Consider the following 14,636-nt stretch of genomic DNA (forward strand, 5'->3'; position numbering starts at 1 on the left):
GTGAACTACATATTGTTGACGAGCGAGCACCTAATAGTCCTCTCTCTCTCTCTCTCTCTCTCTCTCTCTCTCTCTCTCTCTCTCTCTCTCTAAGGGCCCCCCAAACTACTTGTCTCTTCTTATAACACTTCATATCTCTCTGTTGCTGAGTCCCCTCAAGTAACCCTTGCCCAGTGGCGTCAGCTTGTGAGTGATAACCATCTCACCTGATCCTTATCTCACTCCACATTTTATCTCCCCTGATAACCATTTCACAACATATCACGGAGACAGTTTAGTGTTATGATGGTTTATCTTCAGGTGATGATATAATCTGGGGTGCTTAATCTTCAACTGATCCACAAATCACTAATATTATCTAAAATAAGTAATACTATTGTTCTAGATTTAATAGCAGTGGTTTGCCCCGTGACAGTCCTGCAGGTGTAGAAGCAGCCGTCAACACAACAACGTCACCCTGAGGTAGTTTACGCCCCCCCCCAAAATAAACACTGTGACTCCTGTTGTCTCGGTAGGGTTGTCAAAATCATCGATCCTTTGTCGTATTATCTAACATAAAATTGTAAAGATACTTTCTTGTGTATCTGTGTAACTCACATTATAAGGGAAAGCCCAGGGAGACCGGAACACCCGCCAACTGCACTGGTTAACCCCTAAACAAAATCCCCAAATAGGTTTACAATAAGTCCCAAAAATTCTTATGGCTGCTTTTTGCAACATATTCAAAATGGCCGTACTTAGCATATCAAAGTGGCTGCTCTTAACATCAAAATGGCCACTTTAAAAACCAAATGGCCACTTTAAAAACCAAATGGCCACTTCAAAAAAACAAATGGCCACTCTAAATAACAAAATGGCAGCTCTAAATTACAAAATGGCGGATCACCTAAAGAATCGTCACCCCAGGTTCTCCCACCTGAAGAATCACCACCCCATCCCATAATATAGATAATATGGCAAAATGCACACTGCTAAATACAAAATAGTTTACTTAATATTCCAAAATACACGATGCATATTACAATGGGTAGGTTAGGTTAGCTTAGGCCTGAAGATTAACCACCATGGAAGGTACTGACCCCACCTGAAGAATGGTCACCCTGCCAAGCTCTGGGGTGACGATTCTTCAGGTGATCCAAAATGGCCACTCTATATAACAAAATGGCCACTCTATATAACAAAATAGTCTATCTAAATAACGAAATGGTCGTTCTGACTATAATTCCTAGATGGCCGTTCACCCTAACAATATACTGTATAAAGATCAGTGTCACTTGGTAAGTGCCAGAGACTAATTAATTAAGAGCACGTAAGAAGGACGAGACTTGCAGGTCAATGATCTGTTATTTTAACTGTATGTAATGTTGATATGATATGCACGAGTATAATAATTTTACTACTGCATCTTATTATTATTATTGTTGTTGTTATTATTATTATTGTCTTCGCCCCAACACGAGATCCAAGATATTTACCCCAAGATCCTCCAGGGAGTCTCAGTTCAATTTTACCTTAATTTTTTCAGCCAACTTCGTGTCGTTGCTAAATTCAGCAAGACATGGGAGGAAAATTCAACACCTGTCTGTCTGTCTGTCTATGTATTTACCTAATGGCCACTTACTGGAGGTGGCCATGACGAGGGAAGGAGGTCAGTGGCCTGTGTACCTCCATTGTTGTTGAGCTATTTAGAAGCCTAGTACCAGAGAACGTTTAGCGTGGAGGACTGTGGTCGCCAGCCCTCACACATGAACACGGTACTCTGATTGAATGACTGTCTCTATTCCACAGCTTAAGGTGATAGATTGTCCCATAGGTCTCCCAGCCTCTGTGTGAAGAACTATTTCTGTATGTTTGTTCTGGTGGTGCTTGACACAACACGTCATGACGTCATCGATGACTACAAGACCTCAGAGACGGATTTGAGGAGAATGGACAGATGGTCCTGTAGTGGATTCCTCCCCTACAAACGCTGTTTGTCGCTGGCTAGCCGACCCCGCGAATTCCCCAGTGTATGCCTCGTGGCTTAGGTCAACCAGCGCCGCCATACATCACGGAGGTCAACTATTAAGCCAAGCCTACCTCCGCTATATAAGACTTGACCTCGTGGTGACCTGCCTCTTTTCTACCTACACCAACCAGCAAGCAACACCTCCTCATCCTCCTGCCTGGCGGCCCTCGCTCCCGCCGGGGAGCATGGCGACCCACAAGCTGGTCCTCCTCTGAGCATCTTCACCAACCAGCTCTCCCTACTCACGCTTGTAACCATGCTGCCTCCTCCCAGCACCAGCCACTAAGCTGCATTGTACATTCAATACAACATGTATACACAGAGCACATTGTGAGTTTCCTTTCTCCAACCCATCCTGAGTGTGAACCAAACATCTCGTACCCCACAGTCCCATCACAGCTGTCCTAGCGAATGCTTTCCCTTCGTGCTGGGGAATCCTTGTAGTGCAATATTAGTACAGGATCAGATATAAATACATACATACAGGAATATTACAATAAAGACGATTTTTACAGGACAAATTCCCACCACACTATTCCAAATGAACTAAAATCCCATCAGAAAACAAGTGCATCGTCGAAACTCCTCCCCCACCTCCCCCGGCCCCATAAGTCTTCGCATTAACTTATTGGAATTTTCTGCAACTGGATATAACGGCTGCACCAACCCACGCTTTAATACCTATACGAGAATATATACACACTCTTCTGTCGCCTCTTGACATTCAGCGAAAACCTATTACATATAAATCAGTGTTCGTGTATGTAGTTCAGGTCCTAATTATAATAAAGAGGGTATTTGGTTTCTGTCAATTAATAGTGAAATGTACAGATAGTAACGTTAGTTCAGTGTATGTGTAGTAAAGAGTACAGGTGCGCGAATACTGACAAACAGCGTAACGATTTAACCAAAGATTTGAAAGTAAAAACAGTAATCAAAACGAAATCCGTGAAGAAGATGTTGTTTATTTACACTTTAGGAGAAGAGTAATTACATAACAAGATAAAGGATGAGGACGCCTGGCAGTGGCTGGGTGGCTCAGTGAGGGTCAGTGTGGCGTGGTGAGAACATCTCTCGCCCTGCACCAGTGGCCCCATGACCCTACTCACCAGAACGTAAACACACCTGCCAATTATCACAAGTACAATAAAAACTCGCCATCATGGACCACGAGACTAAATCTACACAAGAGACATCTCCCGGTATGGTTTCCAGGATACCCAACGATCCTATGGCGGTGACCTGGGCGGAGAAATACAGCGACACGTTAGAAAAGTATTGGAACAGGTTGCCTAACTTCGTGGGAACTTTCATTGCCAGTGTAGCCGTGTTTATCCTGGGATCCACAATTAGAGGTAAGGAATAGCGTGTGTGTGTGTAGTGAACCATTTGTCTGCATCTGAGTACTTCAAGTCTAACACGGCCGGCACTGTACTCGACCGATTCATTTATCTAAACTGTAAAGTTAGGTATTCATTTACAGATGACTGGAGAGGTGGTGTCCAGGGATCGAACCAGCAATTCTTGGGACAGGTGGCGATCTCTGTATCCACTTCGTCACCGCTGCTCTACCTTACAAGAAGGATATCATCAAAATAGTTGGGGGGGGGGGGGTGTTCTGTTTCTAAGGAATTGTTAATTGAATCTACTTATGAATAACGAATCCGGATCGGCAGGTGGGTGGTGACCTCCTCGCTGGAGTGTGTCCTGTTCTAGCGGGACCGAAGATCTGAATGACGTGATATACTCGTGTACTCATGTTTGACAATATTCAGGAACAGGTTCGCGCTAAACTCAGTCGTGTTTCAAGTTATGGTCGCTGAGAGCCGGGGACCTTGGACCATGACCGAGATGAATCCTGTCGTTTCCGCTAGTTAGGGACGTCCCTGTAGAGCGCTGCACCACTATCAGGGCATCAAGGGCCATTTAATTTATCAAACATTATGGGTCAAATGGTTAAGCGGCAGCAAAGGAAAGACTGGGACAGAGAAACAACTTTATTCTATTGAGGAAGACCTTCGAGACGTAACATCAAGAATAAAATTGTCTGTGGCCGTGTTCCCACTGCTGCCACTGAACCATTTGTCCAAATAAATTCTACCAAGTCATGGGTCAGTCTATATTGACCTTTTTTAAGGATAATTGCTGATTGACAACAATTTAGTCCACATTTCCCAGCTTTACAAAAAATTTGGAGTCATGTGTACAAAGCAAACTATGATCAGATATATATAATAAAACAGTTAATGAATAGCACCAGTACTAACCTAACCTAACCCATCCTGTCCTAGTGTGAGCCTAACCTGACCTATCTGGGATAACATTGGGTAGTGTTATGGCAACTAAGGATGTCCTGAATGAAATAGTCAGTATGTAAAGGTTTATAGTTACACCTGAAGAGAGAAAATATGATGATAATATTGTGATGTGCAGAGGACCAGAGGAGCTGACGAAGATGAGGGACATTGTAATTCAGTTATGTTTTGTTTCAAGCACGTAACATTTACTTTATTTTTGCACTATTTTCTTCATGCCATTAATCTCTCGTTAGCCGCTTGGACGGTCGGTCACGTCTCTGTTACACACTGTTGATTAGTACTGGGTAAATGTGTGTGTGTGTGTGTGTGTGTGTGTGTGTGTGTGTGTGTGTGTGTGTGTGTGTATCTTTCATGTGAAAATAATCAGACAGATAATCAAACAATATCAAAGACTTGGATGCATGGCGGCCCGGGGGTCAAGGTATTTACGATGAATATTTCTAGTAAGTGAAAGATAAAAGACTGCACCTCAACCACGGTCACCACGTACAGTGCCGGCGGGGTGTACTAGTCTGGCTGGGGATCCTGTCTCTTATGTTTTTATTATAAATTATTACTACACTCCTAGCCGGCCGGGCGGGCGGTTGGTCCTTCTCTTTCTTAGGACTTTTATTGTCCAGTGTTAGTATAAGGAAGGAACCGAAGTACCCGGGGGACCTGCCATGTGAGTCATACTGGGTAACACACACATCTGACCAGAGGATTTGAGGCAAGTAAGGTGAACTGTACTGTACCATCAACAACCACAAAGTACTCCATTATTTGCTTCAGCCAAATCTACAAAAATCAATCGCTAGACACGTATACAGGACCTTATTTACCCAAAACATATACAAATCTAAGCTAACCTAATTTAACCCAAACTTGTGGTTTAAGTAAAAAAAATAAAATAAATGGTTTTCGTCTAAATATATGAGTCGGGAAGTTAATTTGGTCTTGACTATTCCCTCCACGTTAAAATTTACACCCGGAATCCTTAATGCACCAATACTATACATAAAATTAGGTGTTTTAAGTAAACTTGTACTGAAAATGTATTATCTAAGCCAACAAGACGTCACAGGAAATGAAGCCAAAGATCGTGGCTTCACGTCCTCTCGTGACAAGTCACACATGGACTTCCCAGAAAACGTCTGATATTTTATCTTCAATTGCGCAAAACTTAATTTACATCTTGTGTAACTGTATAACTTTAAATGCCCTTTCTTTAAGAAACATGTAAATGATTATTACTAGCTATAAAGTCCAAACACAGTTATATTTACCCCGTATACGTTAGCCAACTCAAAGAGTCCTAATCTTGGAAGAACACGATACCTCACATTGCCGAAGTAAACAAACAGGATGCTAATATGATCACTATAGATACATAGTTTTGTATTTTACTAATTTCACGGGATTTTTTTTTCGTTGGTGAATGAGTTAAGGCAGGAGTTTTTTCTTTCTCCTTTTACAATTAAGAACACTCACTTCGTCACGTAGGGCAATAAGAGACTGGGAGTGAGAGGGGAGGAGGGAGGGGGGTATCCTAACTTAACCTGCCAGGAGGTTCAAGGGGCCACTTCAGGGGTTCAATCTTCAGGTGAAATAAGCTGGGGTGTTTAATCTTCAAGTGGTAGCATTTCTTTACATTAAGGGTACACTTGAGGTGATAAAAAATCCACTTTATCACTTTTATCTGAACGAATGCTGACCTAAGTATGTCAGATACAGATTACAGATTGCCCCGGAGGGGGCTAGTTTATTGGGCACCCCCTTACATCCTGTGCAAGGTGAAGCGCAGAAGCATTTACAGCGCCCAACTGGGAAGCATGCGGAGTTCATGCTTGCCTTTATGACTCATGCATTAAGGGCGTGGAAGTATGTCAGAGGATAAGGGTCAGCTGGTGATTCACTGTCAGAGGTCAACAAAGGTCACAGCCAAGGAGAACTCAAGTATACCGGACTCTTATGTACCGGAGTCTTTTATGATCCAGGGACCTAAGCCTCTGCAAAGAAAGCGGATGGGACGCTTAGAGTAGGGGTAAACACCGACTCGACCGTCATAGCTGAGTGTGATAGCTTTAGATTAGCTCCCCCCTCAGCTAATTTCACCTGATGAATAAACCCCCTAACGCTATTTATGGGGATTAGAAGAGGTGAAGTTTGGTTAGGTTAGGTTAGTGTTACGGGTTGGTATTGTGTTGGGTTAGCATTAGGTTAGGTTAGGTTTGGGTAGTGTTCGGTATGGTAAGGTTAGTTTTGAAGTTAGGTTAGGTTGTTAACGTGTTAGTAAAGTGTTCGGTTAGTTATAGGTTAGGTTACGAACATGTGACAGGTGAGCCCCAATTCTAAGTAGAGAACCTTTCTTAGGTAGACAGGAAGCCGTGAATCCTTTGTTCATCACCACCACCACCACCACTACACCAACACCACCCTCACCATCACCACCGCCACCACCACCCTCACCACCACCACCACCATGCAGCTGCTACCCTACACTTTACTGCTTCCCGCGGACATTGGCTATTTCATTGTGCACCCGATACTCATCCTGTGGGCGGTAACAGCACATAAGACTCACCTAACTCGTCGGGGATAAACTAACGCTAACCATCGACTATATACTATGATGGAATACAGTCTTTGATAGTCAAGAGAAAAAATAATTGAGGAGAAATACTATGACTTTAACCATGGTGATTACCAGTTGATGAGGGACAAACTACAGACAATTAACTGGGAGGAAATCGTTAAAGAGGAGACAGACAGACAGACAGACGAATCAAGGCAAGATTTGATGGAAAGCCTTGAGGAGAGGAATATTTACCCCGGAAAACAAGAAGAGGAAACAAGACCAGGTGGATGATTCACTGATGTAGAAACACCTGTGAAAAAAAAAAAGAAATACCAATTGTGGAGGAAATACCGAAGCTCAGGTCATTATGTAGATTATGTAATATACAATAGAGTCTCTAAATGTAGCCCACCAGGAAATTAGATCAGCCAAATGGTACTTAGAGATGAAATTAGCCCAAAATATTGACAAAGATCACAAGTTCCTTTTTTGTGTATGTCAGGAGATAAATTAAACACAAGGACGAAAACAACTTGGCTCTGGAGGATGACAGACAAACACTTGTTTATCCCAGCGTCAGTCCGGTAGTGGTGGGTGTTATCGAGGACGCCCCTGTAACAGCTGTGTCTTGTGTCCTGTGTTACGTAAAAGAGCCATACTAGGGATTCCTCACCCTCACTCAGCCTAAAATTCCCCAAATCCAGAGGCCAAAAATTCCCCAAATCCAGAGGCCAAAAATTTCCCCATATTCCCCATTTTTATTTATTTTTTTAATATTTTAATAAAAAACGATAATTCATTTAAACCTAAAGTACAGGGTGAATATAATATGTAGTACGGTAATAGTACATATAAAATACCATTGTGGTTAATATTTCTGGATAAGATTGAACGACACTTCATATTTATATTAGTAATTAATTTGTAAATGCAGTAACGTGAAGATTAGATTTAAGGATGAATATTATCACGTGTCTGGGCCGAGGCTCGAGCCCTTGACATACAGTATTGCAGTAGTGAGAGATACGCCCGTCCGCTCTACCACAGTGGACAAGAAACACAGTATGACACATTGGGAAACATGTGTGTGTGTGTGTGTGTGTGTGTGTGTGTGTGTGTGTGTGTGTGTGTGTGTTTGTAAACCTTAAATCACACACGGTGGACGAGGGAAATTTCCAACTCAATGTGTAGCACCTTCACGTATCGCCGTCACTCACAACAACTCTGTGTTATCAGGGCTGTCCATACAAATAATAACAATAACAACAACAATAATAATAATAATAATGATAATAATAATAAAAATAATAATAATAACAACAATAACAATAACAACAGTTGACCTTAGATGACATTATGACGTCAGGTTGTCTCGTGTTGCAGGGGAGTGGCTTCACATCCTCGTTCACTTCCTCAAAGCCTTCCAGTACGGGGAGCAGCAGCAGGAGTCAGGTAGTATCTCCAACACCAGCATCACCACCTCGTCAGACTTCCTGGGCTTCAACCTGGCTGACTACAGGCTACAGGGGTTCGGGTATTACTGGGTCGCCGCCACTACCATCTCCTATATCTTCTACCTTGGCATCGGCGGGTTCCTGCATGTTAGTCCTCACTTCACTGCTGTATCTCTGGATCACCTGAAGATTAGCCCCCTAACCTCTTTAACTTTAAGATTAACCAACGTAATATTAACCTAATCTAACCCCCCTTACCTTATTTAACTTTAAGATTAACCAACGTAATATTAACCTAATCTAACCCCCTTACCTTATTTAACTTTAAGATTAACCAACGTAATATTAACCTAATCTCACCTAACCCCCCTTACCTTATTTAACTTTAAGATTAACCATCGTAATATTAACCTAACCTAACCTAACATAACTAACCTAATGTAACTTAACCTAACCTCCAACCTACAAACTTCACTTCACAATCTTCGTCTTACACAATATATCTAATGCTGACTTCTCTATACCCCTCATAACCTAGATCGTAAATTAATAAGATATCTTAAATGTCGCAAGCTAGATAGAATTAAGTCAGTCAGTCAGTCAGGCAGTCAGTTTAGAGTGTACATTAACGAGCGAACTTGTAAGGAAAGACTTCAACGAAAAGAAAAAAAAAACTGAAAAATTGTGAAAAGTACAAAATCTGGCTAACATGACACTCTTCCTTCCTAACAGTGGTATTACTACATACGCCAACGTGGCCGAGCTATCGAATGGAAGTGTCAGCCAAATAAGTTCCTCTCGCCGGAGTTGGAGCGTCACGAGATCCTTCTGGGGTCTTTCTCTCTACTGCTGGGGTCGACGTGTTCAGCCCTGGTCTCTTGCTACCTCATGAACGGCGGCAAGTCTACTATTTACTACGATGTGTCTGAGTATGGATGGTTGTGGTACTTTGCTTCTTGGCCCGTCGTGTTCGTCTGGCAGGTAATGTGTTTAGTTATATCTACTATTACGTGTTTCTATACTTCCTTCTCTCTTTCCTTCTTCTTCTTACTATACTTATGTTCCTCCTTTCTCCTCCTAACTTCATCTTTTTTTTTCTGGTTCTTGTTCTTCTCACTATCTCTTGCCTTATCTTTTTCTTATCAGCCCTTTTCTTCTTATTCTTCTTCCTCCGATTTTAAATATTTGTTTTTAGTTTCAATGACTCGTTATGTAATTTCTAAAAAAAAAAATAATAATAATAATAATTTCCGGAAGTTGACTAATTGATGAAATATTAACATGATTTTGTTTACTATTTGTATTCAGGATTACCTTACCTACTGGACCCACCGCATGTACCATCTACCCTTCCTCTACAAGAAGTTCCACAAGCTACATCACAAGTACAAGCAGCCTACAGCCTTCAGCGTCACTGCCATCCACCCTTTTGAGTTCCTGCACATGCAACTAGTTCTTATCAGTCCCATGGTCATCTTCCCTGTCCATTGGAGTGAGTTTATCTCTGTCACCCTGTCTGTCTGTCTCTATGTTTACCATTTGTCACCTCTCTCTCTCTCTCTCTCTCTCTCTCTCTCTCTCTCTCTCTCTCTCTGTATAATTTGTCTCCCTGCAGTTGATAATTATATAACCAATGGAACTACATAACCCCGCACCTCTACCTCTCATTAACCACCTCTACCTCTCATTAACCACCTCTACCTCTCATTAACCACCTCTACCTCTCATTAACCACCTCTACCTCTCATTGACCACATCTACCTCTCATTAACCACCTTTACCTCTCATTAACCACCTCTACCTCTCATTAACCACCTCTACCTCTCATTAACCACCTCTACCTCTCATTAACCACCTCTACCTCTCATTAACCACCTTTACCTTGCCTCCCACAGCGGTGTTCGTGGTGTTGCTGATGTACTTATACTACCACGGGATCATTGACCACTCAGGCATCAACTTTAAGGCCTACTGGTGGCAGCCTTGGCAACCCGACTGCATCTTTCACGATAACCACCACCAGTACTTTCACGTCAACTTTGGCTTCAACTGTGCACTCTGGGATAAGGTCAGTTTAACACCACTACTTGAGATAAGTCACAAAGGTGTTCAGATAAGGGTTAAAGATATTTAGCCAAGGATGTTCTGTTTTACGGCATTATCCTTAAATAAGCTATAATATTCAGGGCCATTATGCCTATCTAGCCTCTCCTAACCTAACCTAACCTAACTTAACCTAACCCTATCTCAACCCAACCTAACTTATCATGACTATCGGCCTCCACAGATTCACGGGACTTACAGACAGAAGAATAAGGTATACCGCGAGGACATCTTCTACGGTAAGGGTAAGGACTTGACTCACTGTTCCAAGGACGAGCTGAAGGACGAGCTAAGAGAGAGGGAGAACGAGAACCACCTAGCATACCGAGGAACAGTGCGAGATGAACAGGTGAAGGAGATCAAACACAAGCTTACGTAGAACACATCTCACCTGGTTGACGTTTGGATCTACTCTGTAAAGGATGTTCCGGGTGAGGTTCCTTCCCTTGGACGTCGTCTGAGCCTGGGTTGTGTCTCCTGGCCTGACCGTGACCTGCGTGGCTAGGAAGAAGGAGAAGAGGATAATGTAATTTTAAACTGACTCTTTATGTGCCATTGTTTACAGTACTTATGGGAATCACCTGAAGTTTAATGCTTGGATTACAATGACAAGGATGTACCAATAATCATAACACTCTTGAAGTAGCCTTATTTTGGCCTGAGTTATAACTACTGTTTACGGAATGAGCATTGTTTATATTGTACACTAAGTCATGTAACCCTGAGTCAGTTTCTCCTGCACTTGGATAATTTCTATATTTAAGGAGACGTGATAGTTCCTGCCGATGGTCAACTGGCAGGATCGGACGCAGCCACGAGATCTTTATAAAAAAAAATCGTATTCCCAACATAAAATAAATCAAATGTTATTATAAATTAGGTATAAAACTGACAGGAATTTATGCATGTCAGTGTTGCTAAGTAATTTACAGACAGATATGAAGTGTTTGTAATGTAGTAAATAAATAAGATAAATAAGTGGTGCTCGAGTCGGCGGGTACAGACACATTATTTGAACTTGAAAATACGAGGAAAATAATCGCTTATGTAACTACAGATACAAGATAAATGTGAAGTAGGTTTAGGTAAGGTTAAAGATAACAGTATCTGCTAAATATTCAGTACAGCACGCAGACTCAAGGTCACCCCACTGCCCCCAGGATGAAGGAACAGCGTACAGTAGTCTAGTCGCGTTTTATTGTGAATGTTTTAAGTTCATATCTTTGTTTAAAGTTTATCTTCGTAGTTCATTGTACCGTAACACCTCATCTTTTTGTTGGTATTAAATGGACTTCTTGTCAACAGTATAAACTAGTCTTCATGTTCTCTCTATTGCTGGAAGTCGTAGGAGGCGGGGTCTTTAATATAGAGTCTACAGTATATTATAGGCCTCGTGACGACCATCACTTGTCTCGTCTTATCTCGAAGGTCAACACACTTTGAGACGTAATCACAAGTCGCTAGGAGAAGTTGTTAATATCACTGTGCTATTAATAATTGTGTAAAGTGGCCATCTTTATTGTCAATCATCTATCACAATTCCCCTAAGGAGGTATAAATTGAATGTTAATTGAAGATCTATTTTGTTATTTTTAAAGTAAGACCTAGTGGTCCGTTCTTGTCTGAGTGTTGCAGTAAAGTAATCGGTGATTGACCCGAGTTTTGTTGTGGATAAAGGTTCAACTTGTCATACTATTCACAGTTAATTTTAATGACTGTTGATTTAGTATTGTGGGTATCACCGCTCCTTCTAACTATTGGTTCTCAGAAAATAAACACAGTAACCCACGTGCCTTAGCTCGTCTACCACGCTACCTAACACTTTAATGTTACCAGTTATATTCTAATAAACGCCTGGGTGGTGGTGGCAGTCTACCGTGTAAGTATAATGAGTATACTAAGAGATGATGTTAAAGAATGATGTGGTTTTCCCAGGTTAATCCATTGAACAGACTATAACTAAACACATATGAGAATAGTAATAAGAGGATATACACACAAAAACACTGATAAATACTGAAATAATTAAGAGGAAAATATAATAAACAAATGATGACATTCAAGGAAATATATAATATCGAAAAGAAACGTAAAGAATATTGAAATACTTAAATACATAAAAACATTGAAATACTTAGAAAATAGCTTATAAAAGAATGAGCAAGTAAATCATAATCTACATAAACGATCTAGATACTGGGATCAGCAGTGACATAAGCAAGTTTGCGGATGACACCAAAATAGGGCGGCAAATTAATTCAGGGCAGGATGCAAATGCATTACAGGAGGATCTAAATAAACTGCAGGGGTGGTCTGAAAAATGGCAAATGAAATTCAACACCAGCAAGTGCAGTGTACTTAATATTGGAGGAACAAATACTGATAATGTATACAGCCTTAACGACATCAACCTAGAGAAGTCGACTTGTGAAAGAGACCTAGGGGTACTTGTAAGCCCGGACCTACGGCCTAGAAAACAGTGCGTTAATGTTCGAAATAAGGCAAACAGAGTATTGGGTTTTATATCTAGAAGTGTAAGTAACAAGAGTGCAGAGGTCTTATTGCAACTATATCTTGCGCTAGTCAGGCCGCACCTCGATTATGCGGTTCAGTTCTGGTGCCCCTATTATAGAATGGATATAAATTCACTAGAGTCGGTGCAGCGAAGAATGACAAAAATGATTCCGGGACTTAGAAACCTTCCATATCAGGATAGGTTAAAGAAACTTAACTTGCATTCCCTAGAAAGACGAAGAGTGCGGGGAGTTATGATAGAAGTATTTAAGTGGGTGAAAGGAATCAATAAAGGGGATATAGATAAAGTTCTCATAATATCCGAGCAGGATAGGACTCGGAGCAACGGATTCAAGTTGGATAAGTTTAGGTTTAGGAGGGAGATAGGAAGAAACTGGTTCACAAATAGGGTGGTGGACGAGTGGAACAAGCTTAGCAACTTTGTAGTAAGTGCGGGAACTCTGGAAAGTTTCAAAAGGAGGCTGGATAGATTCATGGATGATAGAGAGTGGTAGTAACTCTCGACAGGAGCTGCCATGCACAGGCCAACCGGCCTATTGCAGACTCCTTATTTTCTTATGTTCTTAAAATAAAATATAATAGAACTAAGAAAATTTAAGAAGATTACATGAGACAGAAATAACTTAGAAAACATAACTAAACAAAATTAAAGAAAGTGATATGTTATAAAAGAGAAAACATCTTACAAATATGTATCAACTGAGATAGTGAAATAAAAACAACTATTTAATGGTCTCCCCTTACAGTATATAAAGAGTAGAGGAACGTTTCACAAGGTAAAGCATGACCTCATCAACTCGGAAAAAGTGGGTTAAACAAACGAGCGGCCGGGAAGTTGTCTTGTTTATTTAGCGTCGCCTTCTCCTGATCTGCCTAACTACCATCCTCAAGTCTCAGATCTGATACACCCACACGTGTCGTTAATTTCGTTTTTGCGTTTACAATCTGCCTCTGAAGCTGTTTGGTTCTTGTGATTTTTTTTTTTTTATTTATTGGGCACTCCCCTACATCCTTGTGTAAGGTGAAGCGCAGAAGCGTTTACTGTGATCTAGGATACCGCATACATCCTTCTGTCCTGCTCATCACTTGTCGCGACCTATCTCCTGGTTCATGCATGACGGTGTCCCTGTAGAGCTGAAGCCAGTGGGTCTGACCTTGGGCATATATTAATCAATCAAATAGATCACTTTATCGTGTATGATATTCAGGGTAGTGTCAACGTTCTTGTTTCTCGACCCGTCACAGGTCCACGAAAGCCTTAACAGATCAAGAGGACTGTGGGCTGATTACGAGGAGTCAGAGGTGTCAGGTGTTTATTCTAGAGGTATCGTCTCGTTAGAGTAGAGTAGTGGATGGTGTTCCTTCTAAAATAACTTAAAAAAAGAGTCCGTATCGCCGCTCACTAACCCACCACCTGACTATCACCGACTGATTGCATGATACCAGGCAGGTGTTTGTATCAATATAACTATTGCGTTAATGGCTGGTCATGTAGGAAATTTACCTCAGTCAAATATCTCCCGTAACACATCTATATAACTGCGAGCCCTGACGGATACTCTAAAGTTTTTGAGAAGAATATAAATATACAAAACGAATGTTGTGTAGTTGTGTGTTCCTTGCGGTGATCGTGTTCATTGATATATTAGAGAACAGAAGTG

At 41.3% G+C, this 14,636-nt stretch overlaps 1 protein-coding gene across 1 annotated transcript; it reads left to right on the forward strand.

Annotated features, from left to right (window-relative positions):
• The first annotated feature begins 3,038 nt into the window (after nt 1-3,038).
• On the forward strand, nt 3,039-11,082 carry LOC121876801 (delta(7)-sterol 5(6)-desaturase erg32-like). Its single transcript, XM_042382214.1, has 6 exons — nt 3,039-3,363; nt 8,267-8,484; nt 9,070-9,318; nt 9,646-9,829; nt 10,233-10,405; nt 10,625-11,082. Exons 1-6 carry the CDS (start codon nt 3,171-3,173, stop codon nt 10,817-10,819), a joined length of 1,212 nt encoding a protein of 403 aa, XP_042238148.1. The 5' UTR covers nt 3,039-3,170; the 3' UTR covers nt 10,820-11,082.
• Nucleotides 11,083-14,636: the final 3,554 nt, after the last annotated feature.

This window comes from Homarus americanus, unplaced genomic scaffold (assembly GCF_018991925.1).
Source record: "Homarus americanus isolate GMGI-L3 unplaced genomic scaffold, GMGI_Hamer_2.0 scaffold50281, whole genome shotgun sequence".
NCBI classification, from domain to species: Eukaryota; Metazoa; Arthropoda; class Malacostraca; order Decapoda; family Nephropidae; genus Homarus; species Homarus americanus.

Coding starts and splice junctions, on each gene's coding strand:
- LOC121876801 (XM_042382214.1), top strand. CDS start 3,171: ATGGACCACGAGACTAAATCTACACAAGAGACATCTCCCGGTATGGTT. Junction 3,364..8,266: donor CCTGGGATCCACAATTAGAG/GTAAGGAATAGC, acceptor CTCGTGTTGCAG/GGGAGTGGCTTCACATCCTC. Junction 8,485..9,069: donor GCATCGGCGGGTTCCTGCAT/GTTAGTCCTCAC, acceptor CCTTCCTAACAG/TGGTATTACTACATACGCCA.